The sequence below is a fragment of the Pagrus pagrus genome (assembly GCF_965226575.1).
Source record: "Pagrus pagrus genome assembly, chromosome: 5".
Taxonomy (NCBI): Eukaryota; Metazoa; Chordata; class Actinopteri; order Spariformes; family Sparidae; genus Pagrus; species Pagrus pagrus.
The window spans coordinates 32,022,394-32,038,423 of NC_140189.1; the positions used below are offsets into that span (position 1 = coordinate 32,022,394).

The 16,030-nt window shown below is 41.7% G+C and overlaps 1 protein-coding gene across 1 annotated transcript; it reads left to right on the forward strand.

Moving 5' to 3' along the window:
• Positions 1-1,544: 1,544 nt before the first annotated feature.
• On the forward strand, positions 1,545-15,313 carry LOC311256946 (uncharacterized protein; the record flags this gene model as incomplete). The annotated part of the gene is made up of 5 exons (XM_084352357.1): positions 1,545-1,587; positions 1,758-2,084; positions 8,284-8,637; positions 8,734-8,850; positions 15,039-15,313. The coding sequence occupies 5 exons, from the start codon at positions 1,545-1,547 to the stop codon at positions 15,311-15,313; spliced, it is 1,116 nt and encodes a 371-aa protein (XP_084208483.1).
• Positions 15,314-16,030: the final 717 nt, after the last annotated feature.

Sequence of the window (16,030 nt, forward strand, 5' to 3'; positions counted from 1 at the left end):
ATTATCAAATCTTTTCCACTTTCTTTTTGGGAAAATTCCAAAATCAATGAAACTACATACCACGTTCTAACTGCTACCTTACACCCAGGTAGATTGACACATAGCACACACACACACACACACACACACACACACACATTATAATAGATCTCCACTCATGTTCTTGCAAGACCTGCCCTACTCTGCCTCTGATTGGTTGGGATTGTTGGTTACCTTCTCTGTGCTCGACTTAAACTGTTTACTCACACAGTACCTCTGGTAATGTCTGCTTTTGGTGGTTTATGAGCTGTAGTTTTACGGGTAAACACACCAACCTCTTCAGCTTCTCTCTGTCTTCTGCTGCTCCTGTCTGGATTATTCATCCTCTGGAACTGCTCTTCAGAGGGTCTCTGAGCTGGTTAGGTAGAGTGGACAGGTGGGCTGCCCTGCCGCTGCTCTGCTACCCGGCCTGTCTGCTCTACCTAACGAGCCCAGAGACACTGCAGCTGTGAAAGCCAGTCGTTGTGGTGTGTTTACCAGGGCAACTATGGCTCACACTCTGCCGATCCACTGCTTGATGTTTGTTTTTACAAACCGCCCACAAAAACCCCCCCAAAAAACACAAGCCATTAACACCTGACAGCCACTGAACATACAGTTAGGAAATAATAACACGTCAGTTATGCTCACAGAGATTTTTGTGGACCTTGTAGTTTACTGGACAACAAAAGGGAAAGAGACCAAGTTGAGAGACCTGGTAGTCCACTGTACAACCAGAGAGAGGAGGGAGCTCAGTGGACCACGATAAATTCACTGGTAAATCTCTTTTGTCACCAGCCACCATTCCCCTTCCTCCCCACCTCTTCCTATAAAACTAATGTCTCCCGACTCGACAGACTGTGAGACAAGAGTATCAGTGAAGAAGTGATTGAGTAGTTAGATAAACTGCCTTTGGTAACAGCCCAGTCGCCAGGACAAAATGTTGACAGTTAATGTTTCTGCTAACACTGACACGTTCACACCATACTGACATTTCTAAAAAACATGTCACATCAAGTTTAAATTACAATTTTATAACTTGACTTTCATATGAAGAGGTGGAAGTGAAGAAAGCTACCAAGGCAGCGACCACAGTTTGAAACGGCTTTTCAACATTTGTGAGTATGAAACCAGTGACCACGGGACGTTTTCCGGCCTGTTTGTAGCAAGTGGGTTTTGTAGCAACAAACTCTTGCTAATATGTTCACTAAGAGTATGTTGGTGTGCATGTGTGTGTGTATTATGTGTTTATGTGAGTGTGGTGGTGGTGAGGGGACAACTGCAGCTGCAGGAGGCAGCGTGACGCAGTGGAAAAACCTTTATTAACATCAAATAGTGAGTGCGTGAGAGAGAGAGGTAACATGCTTCACATAAAGCAGGACAACACCCGTGTGGCAGGAAATGCACTTTGATGGTCTATTCTGTGATAACCAATCAGAAGCATTAGATGGTCTGAGCGTATTGCCCACGTCACCACCTTCACTCTCTGAAATACAAACAAGCTTCCTAATAAAGTCAGTGTCAAGATGATTGTGTTCTGCGTTACACTGCTTCTCCTTCATCAAGGATGTAAGTGCTGTCGAATCATGACCATTATATTCTCTCATTTAAGTATCTGTATGTAAACTAGATGTAGAGTATGGTGTTAGTGTGATTATCTTTTATCTTATTTATGTTTTTACATTATACTCTAATTGTCATTTACTGATGAATCTATTGCACGTTTTAATTTCTTTTAGATGCACTGGTTCCAGTGACCACAGCTCAACTTGGTGAACCTGTGACCTTCACATGTGTTCTGCCTTCCGCTGAGTTGGGCCGTGAACCTCTTTACTGGTTCAAGCAGAGTGTCGGAGATGATCTGAGATTAATTGTAACATTTCTGAAACATTCAAAGCCTCTGTACGGACCGGAGTTTTCTGCCTCTAGATTGGATCTGAAAGTTGAGAAGAATATTAGTAATCTGACCATTTTGAGAACAACTGAAGAAGACGAGGGAATGTATCACTGTGCATTCTTTTACTGGAATAAGAATTTTTGGAGTGGAACCTATTTGTCATTAAAAGGTAATTATGTGATCTGTTTTTTTTTTTTTTTTTTAGAACTTAATTTTTATTTATTTTGACAACACGTCATATTCATTTCCCTTTATGTACATTTTTCTTTTTTAAAGCAGCGCAACAACACAACAAATAAAACATAAAATCAATTACACGCATCCAAAGTGAGAGAAAGACAAGAAAAAAAAAAAAAAAGTAGAGGAAGATAAATTATGGAATATAATGCAAAGAATGGCAATATAGTTAATAATAATTTAAAGGAATTCATAAATAAAATAAATCAATAAATAAAAGGGAGAGAAATCCACTCTAGGTATCAAATTACATGATGTGATGGTGATGTGTGTACAATGGTCTAATGCTACAAACTTATTGTATTAGCAGAGCTATGACAGGTTTCCATCGTTTAATAAAAATAGGTTTTTGAAGTCTTCATGAATATGTAATTTGCTCCATCTGGTAAATGTCCCATATTTTCTGGATCCATACATTGTAGGTATTGTAGGCTTTAACCACCTGATGGTTATGCATTTTAATGCTGCTGTGAGCAAAATGTTTAAGAGATATTTCACATCCCTCCCCTCTATACCCTCAGGAATTGCTCCCAATAATGTTATTATAGGGGTGTGTGGAATATCCCGCTTGAAAACCTCTCTGAGAGCATCAAAAACATCCTTCCAGAATAGGCTCAATTTGGGACACAGCCAGAATATATGGGTGTGATTGGCATTCTCAGTGCCGCAATTCCTCCAACATGAGCTACCATGTGCTGGTCCCATCTTAGATGTTATTGCTGGTGTTCTGAAGAACCTGGTAACTACTTTCCACTTAAATTCCTTCCATGTGTTCGAGTTTGTAGCAAAGTGTGCTTCAGTACATATCTCCTTCCAAGTGTCGAGTGATATGTTTTTGTTCATCTCCGCCTCCCATCTCAGTCTTATATGTTCAGAGTTACATACATTTGTTAAGAATATATTATATCATTTACTAATTATTTTCTTATCTCCATGACTTATTTGTGAAATGAGAAACTTTTCTATAGGGGTAGGTCTTATAAGTTTTCCCCAATCTTTGTGTGTCATCAGAAAAGATCTCAGCTGCAGATATCTGAAGAAGTCTGTCCTGGGGAGATCAAATTCATTTTTCAACTGTGCGAAGGTTTTCAAATTGTCATCCTTGACTAGCTGGTGCAGATAGTTTAGGCCATGGTCTGACCACTTCCTAAAACCAGAATCTAAATTATTAGGAGTGAAGGTCTTCATAAGTCCAATGTTTGTTAATGATGAGAGTAACTTTGGCAACCCAAAGGCAGACCGTATTTTATTCCAGATTTTTAAAGTGGTTTTGGTCCAGTCCGCCATTTCTTTTGTATGAGTGTCTAAAAAGGCTAAGTTTTCCAGATGCTCTGGGCACATACTTTTCTCAATATTAAGCCAACGTGTAGAGGTATCATTCTGAATCCATACTATAAGTGGCTTCATCTGTGCAGCCCAGAAATAATATCTTAAGTTTGGAAGTTTGAGACCTCCATCTGATTTCGGTGACTGTAGAGTTTTAAGTCTAATTCTGGGGCGTTTTTTTTGCCATATAAATTTTGATATCATTTTGTCAAGGTCATCAAGGGTTCTTTTAGGAATTTCCACTGGTAGCATCTGAAATAAATACAATAGTCTAGGCAAGACGTTCATACGGATACTTTCCACACGACCCAGTAGGGAGAGCGGAAGTGAGGACCATCGTTCTAAGTCATTGCTAATGTGCCGAATTATTTTATTGTAATTGACATCATACAAATTGTGCAGGGATTGGGGTATATAAATACCAAGGTATTTAATGCCTTCTCTAGGCCACTTAAAACCACTTTGTAACTTAACATTTTCTGAAACAAGACCGTTCACATCCATAGCCTCTGTCTTGTCCACATTAACTTTATATCCAGAGTAGTACCCATACCTAGAGATGAGCTCCTTAAGATATGGTATAGTGGATATGGGTTCTCTTAAATACAGTAAGACATCATCTGCATAGAGTGATATTTTGTGTTCTTCTCTATTTATTATAATCCCTTTTATGTTATTATCATCTCTAATGAGCTGGGCTAGTGGCTCAATGCTAATAGCAAATAGCAAGGGTGATAAAGAGCAACCCTGTCTGCATCCTCGTTGTAGTGTGAATCTCTCTGATCTGTATCCAGTAACCCTAACAGCCGCTTGTGGGGATGAATAAAGTGTTTGTATCCAATCTATAAAATTGGGGCCAAATTTGAATCGTTTTAGTGTTTGAAGTAGATATCGCCAAGACACACGATCAAATGCCTTTTGCGCATCTAAGGATAGGATTACTGACTCTAATTTCTTATCTTTCTGATGGGATATTATGTTTAGTAAACGTCTTATGTTATTGCCATAATATCTTCCGGAGATGAACCCCGTTTGATCAGGGTGTATGATTTGAGTAATTATCTTGTTAACACGTCTGGCTAAGATTGCTGTTAGTATACGCACATCTGCATTCAGCAGAGATATTGGCCTATAAGACTGACAATCGGTGGGGTCTTTACCCTCTTTATGAATTACTACTATGGTTGCCTCACTCCAAGATGGCGCCATAGTTTTGGACTCTAGGGCATGTCTATATGCTTTTAATAACAGGGGTGCCAGCAGGTCTTTAAAGGTTTTATAAAATTCATTGACAAATCCGTCCGGACCTGGACTTTTGCTATTCTTAAGTGTCGAAATCACCTGTCTTATCTCCAATTCCTGTATTAGCTGATCTAGTTCCTCAGCTGTTGAGTTTGTTAATTCAGTTAATTTTATATGTTTTAGGTACTCCGATAGTTTTGCATCGTCATCGCATGTATCTGTATTCTTATATAAGGATTTGTAGAATTCTGCAAATGCCCCTGCTATTTCGTTCGGTTTTGTGGCCATATTTGCTTGTGATTTTATTCTATGAACGACATTTGAAGATTGCTGCTTTCTCAATCTAAAAGCTAATAATTTGCTAGCCCTGTTTCCATATTCATAATATTTTTGATTTGTGAATCTTAAGCATCCCTCAATCTTGTCTGATAAGAGGCTATTAAGTTGTCTGCGAGTTGCATTTAGGTCGTTGGTGACACTAGTTGTTGCAGATTGTTTATGTTTATGCTCTAACTTTTTTATTTTATCTTCCAATTCTCGCTGTCTTGCCTCCCTCTCTCTTTTCCTCGCAGATGTGAACGAGATGATACGGCCCCTGATATATGCTTTGGCACAATCCCATAATATTAGAGGGTTAGTTTCTGGTGAGGCATTGGTATCTAGATATATTTTGAATTCTTCTGAAATAAAGGAAATAAATTCTTTATCATTAAGGAGAGAAGTGTTGAGCCTCCATTGTTTAGTTGTTGGTCTGCATCCTATATCCCATTTCAATAAAACAGGTGCATGGTCAGAAATAGTGATAGGCAATATCTCAGTGTCTGTTATCCTATGCAGATCTGCTCTTGGGGTGAAGAAATAGTCGATCCTAGAATAAGATGCATGCCTGTTTGAATAGAAGGTGAAGTCCCTACCTCTCGAAAACTTACTTCTCCATATATCGACCAGACCTGCTTCTGTAATTTGATATTTAAGCATTTTACTCATTCTGGGCAGGGGGGCTTTAGAAGGCGGTTGCCGATCCATTAGCTGAGACATTACACAATTAAAATCCCCTCCCCGTAGCAGTAAGCCAGTGCTATACTTTAATATTGTATTAAACAATGTTTTAATAAATCCGGGCTCATCTTCATTGGGTGCATACACATTTATTAAGGATACCTCTACACCGTCAATTACTCCATTAACTAAGATATATCTCCCCTCTGTATCCTTATGCACCAAGGTTTTTGTAAAATGAATTTGTCTGTGTATAAGGATGGAAACTCCCTTCTTTCTCCCTGAGCGGTGAGAAGAGTAGTATACTTTATCTGCCCATGACTTTAACTTCTCGTGTTCCACGTCAGACAGGTGCGTTTCTTGTAGAAATGCTATTTGGCAGTTCATTTGTCTTAGCTGGTTTAATATTTTCTTTTTCTTAATTGGACCATGAAGACCCTTCACATTATAGCTTATGATTTTTAATTTATCCATCATTCACAGAGTTTTAATTTTTGCTTCGATTCTGAGGAGGAACGGAAGGCGGCGGAGAACATAATGTATGCCATGTCTTAATATATGAGTTTTATGGAGTGTGATCAAGTAATACAACCAAAAAGAGTGGACAAAGCAAAGGCAGATGCTGCAGCTGCGTAAGGGTTTTTTGACTTCAACAAGTAGGATAGTGCTGTAGATGAATAGAGGGAAAGACTTTGTTATTATATTTAACTCAGGATCCCTGAGGAACAGAGGGACCAGAACGAGAACACAGAACCAGTTATAACTATGGTTAGAAGATATAATGATACTTGGGACCTTGTCCCTAACTGCTAAGTAAGCAGCAAGTGTGCACAGTCTAGGTTGGATTGAACTGTGCTTCAGGTGCGCTAAGACAAAGAAAGAAGAAAGTAAAAAGAAAATGATCATCATTCATTCATTCAGGCTCCTGCATAATGTAAATATATCAAGTTAAACAGCTCTTTGCAGCTTTGTAAACAGAAATTACTTGTATAATCAAGCTCTGAAAAAGAGTTGGAAGTAGTCTGCTCTTACTTTAAAAAACTTGGGATAAATGATAGTAATGAGGACTACTATAACCTTATATTGCTCATGGGGCATGCTGATGCATGTTAAATGAGATATAGATTACACTGTTAATGACCCCATGTGAAATTTCACAAGTGAACCGGTATGATAACAGAGAGGGGAAAAGAAAGAAACAACAACAAAAAACATCGCTCGTAATATGAGAGTCACTCGTCATTATCATAACCGGTTCTTACTGTCAGTGTCACATGTTGAGGATACACTCAGCCTTCCATCTCGGTTGCTGGGAGGATTTTCTTCACATAGTCCATGGCCTTCTGTGGGTCCACGAACTCCTTGTCCTCGTCCCGGTGTGTGATTCGAAGTCTGGCTGGAAAGAGTAAGCCGTAGCGGATCTCCTTCCGACCTCGAAGTGCTTTCCGTACATCCGTGAATGCAGCTCGAGCTTTGGCAACACTGGCGGTGTAGTCGGGAAATATGGCAATGCGGTGTCCATTATAAGACAGTGGAGCTCCGTCCCGGGCTTTTCGTAAGATCTCCATGGCATCTCCGTCGTAGTGTAATTTAGCGATTATCACCCGTGGCCTCTCTCGGTCTCCTAGGTTCCTGGTGGCCAGTGCACGGTGTGAGCGGTCCACCTTTATATCCCGGTCCAGCTGTAGGACTTCTCTGATGATTTTAGCGACCGCTTTTGGGGAGCTGGAGTTCGGTTGCTCTTCTATGCCTACAATCCTGATGTTGCCCCGTCTCATTCTTCCCTCCATGTCCTCACATCGATCTTTGAGAGTTGCCACCTGGTTTTTAAGGCTGGATACCGTGGCTTGCAGCGAAGTCACTTCGTCGGACCATGTTGATAATCCACCCTTCATATCCTGTATGTCTGTTTTGATGTGGTCGACTTCTGCCCGCATTGCTTTCATATTGTGGGCGACTTCAGACCTCATTCCTTGTAACTCCGATTTAAGTGCGTTGAAGTCATCCGTCAGCGCACTTTTGAGTTCGTCCCTTATGATTTTAGAAATCTCTCCCCTCAAGGAGGATAAGACCTCTTTTTTAATATCTTCGGCAGTCATGGTTAAGTTTCCAGGCCGGGTGGGCGAGGGTTGATTTGGCACAGCTGGTGTATGCTGCCTCGTGGTTCTAGTAGACCGTTGGCTGTTAGCATTAGCTTGGCCGCCGTACTTGTATTGTTGAAGCTTTTCCGCCATTCAAATCGACGCTCTGCGTGCAGTTCGGCCGTTTGCCTCCCTATGTTGTCTTTCGTAAACGTTTGGGCTGAGCTTCACGTATTTTTTAGCTGTTTTTGGAAAAAATCTTGTTAACTCTGCAGGAGCTCTGAAAAATGCTTCTTACGCCATGTCTTGCTCACGAGCGCCCCCGTGATCTGTTTTTTAAAAATGTTTTGGAGTCACTTTAACCACTTTCAGCTTCATTGTGTTAATGTTTTTTAACTTAACTGACTTACTGTCACTAAATGCCTTAAGCTCTGATTAATTTGAACTTTAAACATGCATTTAACACAGTTTTGCATCACACAGGAAACACTCAGAGGACATCGACCTACACTGTTGTTCAGCGGCCGACAGCCTCTGATCCAGTCCGTCCAGAAGACTTGAAGACTCTCCAGTGTTCAGTCCTCTCTGACTCTGAGACTAAAACATGTCCAGGGGATCACAGTGTGTTCTGGTTCAGAGTCGGATCAGATAAATCTCATCCAAACATCCTCTACACTGATGGAAACAGACGTGATGAATGTGAAGACAGATCTGACACTCAGAAAAGCTGCGTTTATCACTTCTCTAAGAACGTCAGCTCCTCTGATGCTGGAACTTACTACTGTGCTGTGGCCACATGTGGAGAAATCCTGTTTGGAAATGCTCAAGTGGAAACTGGTATGATTCTGAGTTCAGTACTGGAGATCACATTCATGACATGTTAATGACATAATTCTTTATACGTTATTTTCTTTGTTGTCTCGACAAAAACAGTGAGTCCTGAATGTATTGCTCTGGTGATAGCAATAATCTGCTTGGTCATTTCTCTGATTGGAAATATTGTTTTCATCTGTCGCCGAACTTCAAGATCAATATGTGAACAAGCTAAAGGTAAGTGTTGTTGACTGAATCTACAATTTTGGTACTCCAATTGTATGACTTTAAAAGCTCTTATAATGTAGGAAGATTACCATCACACAAACATTTCAGTAAATATGTCATTTTTCACATTATTAATTAACGTATCACCGAACATGCAGCACGATTTCAGTCACCAAATTGCTGTTTTTTCCTCGTACATTACACAATCTCAGTAATGAAAGAAGATTTCCAACTTTATTCATTTTCAATATTGATTGAAATGTGTTGAATCAGTGGAGGATCCTTATGGAAAAATCTGATTTAGAACAAAATGTTCTTGTTTTTATTGAATGGCAGGAATAGAAGACATACCTTCACAAGCAAGAAATGACAACTCGAGCCAACCAGTATGTGATATTGTAAGTACTGCTATTTTATAAACATAATTCACAGCAGCGCTGCATAAAAACATAACTACACTGTCTAAAGAGCCTTTTATCTGCTCCACAGATTGAAGGTGGAGATGATCTGAACTATGCTGCGTTGCATTTAACTGGACGGAAAGCCACAAGAGGACGTATGAAGAAAGAGTTGAAGACTGAAGAAAGTGTGTATTCTCAAGTTAGATGCTGAATGTGAAAGTGTGTCCATGAAATTGTGTGAATCGTTGGTTTACAGTACTGGCTGACTGACAGCGTAAATAAATAACGTGGCTTCCCTTCAAACTATAATGAGAATGAGGCGTTTCATGATAAAACATCCTTCAGCACATGCTCTTTATATTTCATGCTTGTATATTGATCATTGCATTATATTATGTGTTTGCATTTACTTGCCCTAGCTGACTTAAGTGAAGAAATAATACACACACACTTTAACAGAGCTATTAGTCTATAACTTTTTCATTACATATCTTTCAAACTATTTGATTTCTGCTTTTATTGTATTAGTTGAAAGAATTGATTGTCTTTATTTGAAATCTGAGGATTAAAACAAATTGATCAAAAGCTCTGTGAGTGTTAAATGTTGATGTTCAACAGGCCTGGTTACATCAGGGAACATAACGTCAGACCAAACGTAGCAAGTGCAGCCACAGATCACAGGTAGGGGCAAATCTAGTCTGGGAGAGCAAAACTTAAATCCACATGTTAACTGAAATTGAGCAGCGTGCAAGCAATGAAATGGGAGGCAATACAACTGGTCTTCTCAGACATTACTGGTTGCAATGGATATTGCTCCAATCATATTAGCTTTAGTGGAACAATGGATCTCAAAGAAAGGCTTCAGCAGTGTGATTGGTCAAACTAAGGAGGCAGCTTCCAAAGTTAGAGCCTCATGAGAATTCAACTTTGTGTTTCTATTTCTCCAATGTGGCTCAGCAAGAAAACACAGTGCATGAAAACATAAAGAGGAATTGTATACATAATATTATACATTATACATAATATAAATAATACCACACAACCAAAACAAATGTAAAGTAGCAACATAGAGGAACTTTCAGTCTTAACTTACAGTAGGTACTACTTCAAAGTGGCCATTTCACTTGCGGGGAGCGAGATTCACGCAACGCGTGAAATGTCAGTGACAACTGTAGCCACTAGGTGGAAGCATAGTACTGAATTGCAGCTCAAACGATTTTGGGACAATTCCACATTTGACCACAATGTAGCTGCAATGGAGAGTGGCGCTGTTTTAGGCTACAGGTAGAGTGAATGGAGAGGGGGACTGCTAAACCGTATCAGATTGATTCAGACTGATTGTTTCACAGCGGTGGGACACCTCAATTATCTGGGTGACCTTGGATAATCACTTGTGCTTTCATTGTTTTACAGTAGAGCTAAAATACGGACATTAGTTGTTTTTTAAGGAACATTTGTTTACTGGCAAAATTGCCGACCTGAATTATTGTCCCAGTCCGCCCCCGTGAGCCTATATCACTTTTTACTGGTAAAATTGCCGACCTGAATTATTGTCCCAGTCCGCCCCCGTGAGCCTATATCACGGCCTGACTGGATGTTGCTTAAATATAAGAATAGCCTATAATAATATCTGATACCCTAAAAACATCTGAGGTTCTGATTTTGCTCGCTCGCTGCAGCCACAGCTAATAAGCGGAGGCAGAAACAATTACGCACAGCCTACAGAAGTTTCAACGTCCATACAAGCATTTAAGAAATGATTGTTATCAGTTCCATAATTCAGAGAGGATTTTTACTTAACGAAAAAATGTATAAAGATCAGTTTTGAGGTTGAAGACACGACAGCAGCACGTATGTCCAGATGCTGTTATGACTGATGTATAGCTCCCCTGGTAGAGCAGCTCCCTCAGTAAGCAGAATCTTCTGCTGGTATGACTTCGAATCTCACTATAAACTGTACCTTTAGTTAGTGTGTTTTCTTTTCTCATCATCATTATGATCACATATAGCTCCAAGTATGAGCAAATGAGCATTAATTCTCCGCCGGGCCGCGGCACCAGCTTTCCTGCTTGTGTACATAAAATACATTCAATTCTGACACCACAACTGTAGCGCACCGAATATCAATAGATGATAACCAGAAAAAAAAAAAAAACGTTCTATTGATCTGATTCACCGGCTTCATAGCCGTCGGAACTATTTTCTGAGAGGGGGGGCGGGGGAAGCACGCACTTTTATCAATGACTAAGGATTTGATTTAAAGTTAATTTATAATGGCGTGCAGTTATAAGAGAACTAGATGGATGAACACGGCATCTTTATTGTTAAGAAAATGAAACTCCAGGAAGCTCCCCACTGCGTAAAAACGCAGCGCAGCCAAGAGCTGCACCTCCGGGCTGAGGGCAAAATTGCAGCGGGTTGCTCTCTGGATGTGTGGAGATACCGAGTGATCAGCCGTTGGGTCTCCGCACGGGGCAGCCGGTACTTTGCCTGGACAGCCCGGTCTGACAGCACGTCCAGTGGGGAGAAGTGCTGACGCACGTATGCATTTATGTAAACCGTCTGGCTTCGCGCACGGCGACGCTGTTGATTAGCAGCGAGAATGTGCTGCATTGCAGCCATGGTTTCTCACACGCGCGGACTTTGGCAACACATTTATATAGAGCAGCAGGTGAAGCCTCTCTGGATGAGGTTCAGCTGAGTTTAATACATCTGTTTCCTTGATATCTGTGAAATGCCACAGGGTTGTTGTATTTTTATGTGTAGTACTATAAACTCAAATGCAGATGTGTGTGGAAAACTTAAACGTGTAATTCAATAAAAAGTTTTTTTTTCATCTACTATTAGCCTGTTTCTTGCGCCAGTGGTCCGCAGCTATGAGCGCATTTCAACATTGAGCATTGTTTTATTATTTCGAAAAGTGGAGGATGTAAATTTCCCTGACGCGGCTTGATCACTGAGCATTTGGTCGCTAAGAAGGCTGTTAAGAGTGGGTCAGCTCGATCTTACATTTCCTTCTTAGTGAAAGATCTTCTTAAGCTAAGAGCGACTCTGGGAAACACATCCTTCTTTCACAGCGTTCTTAAGAGCGCTCCTAAGAAGATCTTAGCACTTAAGAGCTTCTTAACGAATCTGGGAAACACGGCCATTGGCAGGGCCAGACTGAGCTTAATGAGCTTCTCCACCTCCGAATGCAGGATGGACACATCCTGGATGGTGCTTACTTCTCGTCCCCTACACACATTCCTCAGTATGGGGGAATGCAAATGTTAAGGCATCTGGAACAAGTTCGCTTAACTGGAAAGACCACATCCATCCCCCACACTTTTGAAAAGCTTGCTACGCCAGCGCCCCCACCCCCACCCCCGAGCGCTGAGGACAGCAAAGAGATCTGCAACAAATACATTGATCACTTGGCCAAGGGATCTCCTCCTGCAGGGAGACTGCTTCAGGGACTCACTCCGCTTTAAATAACCTTCTGTATATCCGACTACTGTGAAGCTGCTGATTATGTATTTTAATAAAGCTAGAGAAAACTGTCTGACATGACGTGGCGTCGTTCTTCTTTCTATAAGCCTGTTGTAGAAAATATAAGGAATAGAAAGCACAAATATTTGTGATAAATTCTGACACCACAACTGTAAGAAAGAAAGAAAGCCGGTCATAGACGTCGGAACTAACGCACCCCATCAGCCTCCCTACCCACGGGAAGATACGAGAAGTAAGCACCATCCAGGATGTGCATATGGACCTGGTGCGCTCCGAGGCGGAGCGGCGTTTTGATCAGGAAGGACTCCGCATAGCTGCAGGGCGAGAGCAGGCAGTTCTTGAGGCGGCTCAGGGGAAACGAGTGGATGTGGGTTCCTCGGAACTGACCCCCTTTCCACGAGAGAGGTGGAGAAGCTCATTAAGCTGTGCCTGGCCCTGCCAATATCTGTCGCGGCATCCGAGCGCTCTTTCTCCTTGCGCAGGCTGAAGACCTGGCTGCGCACCATGACGCAGGAGAGACTAACACATTTGACTGTTATGAACGTTCACAGTGACCTTATGGATGAAAGCGATGTCTCGACCCTGCTTAAAATCTTCATCAGTGGGTCAACTGAGAGAAGGTCCACTTTTGGATATGCATGAAAGCCCTGAGTCAGGAGCGCAGACTTTTCTTTTTTTCATTCAAGGGTACAAATAATGCTGTTATGTTCCTTAAATGGCTGATTTAGTGATCAAAGTTTCATTTTCTTAACAATAAAGATGCTGTGTTCATCCATTCTAGTTCTCTTATAACTGCACGCCATTATAAAATAACTTCAAATCAAATCCTTAATCATTGATAAAAGTGCGTGCTTCCCCCGCCCCTCCCAACAAAAATCACGCCATCTCAGAAAATAGTTCCGACGTCCATGAAGCTGGTGAATCAGATCAATAGAACCTTTTTTTTTTTCTGGTTATCATCTATTGATATTCAGTACGCTACAGTTGTGGTGTCAGAATTTAATGTATTTTATGTACACAAGCAGGAAAGCTGGTGCCGCGGCCCGGCGGAGAATTAATGCTCATTTGCTCATTTATTTGCGCAAACTTGGAGCCATATGTGATCATAATGATGATGAGAAAAGAAAACACATTAACTAAAGTTACTGCCTATACGGAGATTCGCACTCGTATCAGCGGGTGATTCTGCTCACTGAGGGAGCTGCTCTACCAGGGGAGCTATACGTCAGTCACAATGTTTTCATGTGTCTTATTTATCACCGACCCGCTGCCCCAGCGGACACATCAGCGTCTGGACATACGTGCTGCTGTCGTGTCTTCAACCTAAAAACTGATCTTTATACATTTTTTCGTTGAGTAAAAATCCTCTCTGAATTATGGAACTGATAAGAATCATTTCTTAAATGCTTGTATGGACGTTGAAACTTCTGTAGGCTGTGCGTAATTTAAAAGGCTTCATAGTAAAAAAAATCATTCATCTCATCCGCCATCAACATCATCAACAACTCACTAAGTTTGTCCTTGCTAGAGGGACCCTGTAGCGACAGGTTGAAGGAAGGAGTTGGAATGAGGTGTGGAGTGGGTGAGGTATTATTAGCTACATTCTTGTATTTAAGCAACAACGAACAGAAACATAAATCAGGCAACTCTGTCCATTCCCGTTCATGGTCACTGCTCCCTGCTGCTGCATGTTGTCGTCCTCCTGCTCACAGATGCCACCTGGTGGTTGTTTGGGCACATTGCCGCTTCTCATGAAAACACAATTGATCCTCCACTAAAAAGGTGCGTGATTCTCGCGTGATTCACGCGAGAATCACGCGTGAACTCGGCCACAACGAAGTAGTACCTACTGTATCTGTGGTTTTGTAGAAACATACTTAGCTCACAATTATTATGTGCTTCATTATCAAATCCATTCCACTTTCTTTTTGGGAAAATTCCCAAATCAATGAAACTACATACCACGTTTAACTGCTACCTTGCACCCAGGGAGAGTGACACATAGCACACACACACACGATATGACAGATCTCCACTCATGTTCTTGCAAGACCTGCCCTACTCTGCCTCTGATTGGTTGGCATTGTTGGTTACCTTCTCTGTGCTCGACTCAAACTGTTAACTCACACAGTACCTCTGGTAATGTCTGCTTTTGGTGGTTTATAAGCTGTAGTTTTACGGGTAAACACGACGACCTCTTCAGTTTCTCTGTCTGGATAATTCGTCCTCTGGAGCTGCTCTTAAGAGGGTCTCTGAGCTTATTAGCCCTCCTGTTGTCTTCGGGTCTTTTTGACCCGCTTTCAAAAGTTCAAACATCAAAAGTCAAACAACGACTAACAGCTCTGGCCACCCGGTTGAAGAGATACACCAAGGAGGGAGAGGCCAGGAGAATAAACAAGCTGTTCTCCACTGAACCAGCCAAGGTGTACTGTCAGTGGCAGGGAAACAACAACCGGTCAGACCCACCAAGAGCTGAGGTGGAAAAATACTGGAAAGACATATGGGAAAGAGAGGCATCGCACAACACCGATGCCCAATGGTTAGTGGACCTAAGAGCTGACCACAGCAAGAAGAACCAGTAACCATCTCAATGGCAGACATCCAAGAAAGAGTGTCAAAGAAGAAGAGCTGGACAGCACATGGAAATGTGGAAGACAACCCTAGAGGCCAATTCAAAGCCGATTGCCCAAGTCAACATCAAGTGCGGCATATACCAGGGAGATGCGCTATCACCAGTGCTGTTCTGCATAGGCCTGAACCCCCTCAGTCAGATCATCACGAAGAGTGGCTACGGGTACCGATTCCGTAGTGGGGCAACAATCAGCCACCTGCTCTACATGGATGACATCAAGCTGTATGCCAGGAGCGAGCGAGAAATAGACTCACTGATCCACACCACCAGGATCTACAGCGATGACATAGGGATGTCATTCGGATTGGACATGTGTGGCCGGATGGTCTCAAAGAGAGGCAAGATGATCAGGACTGAGGGGATTGACCTACCAGAGGGCAACATAGGTGATATCCAAGACAGCTACAAGTACCTTGGCATCCCACAGGCTAATGGAAACCATGAAGAGGCCACAAGGATGTCAACCACAGCCAAATACCTCCAGAGAGTAAGGCAGGTCCTGAAAAATCAGCTAAATGGTAAGAACAAGGTCCGTGCCATCAACATGTACGCACTACCAGTCATCAGATACCCCGTGTTACGCTCGACCTAGGGAGCCGAACCTACCATGTATAACCGACACCCAACACGGTGCAAGTTGAGTGACACAAAACAATTTATTTACAAC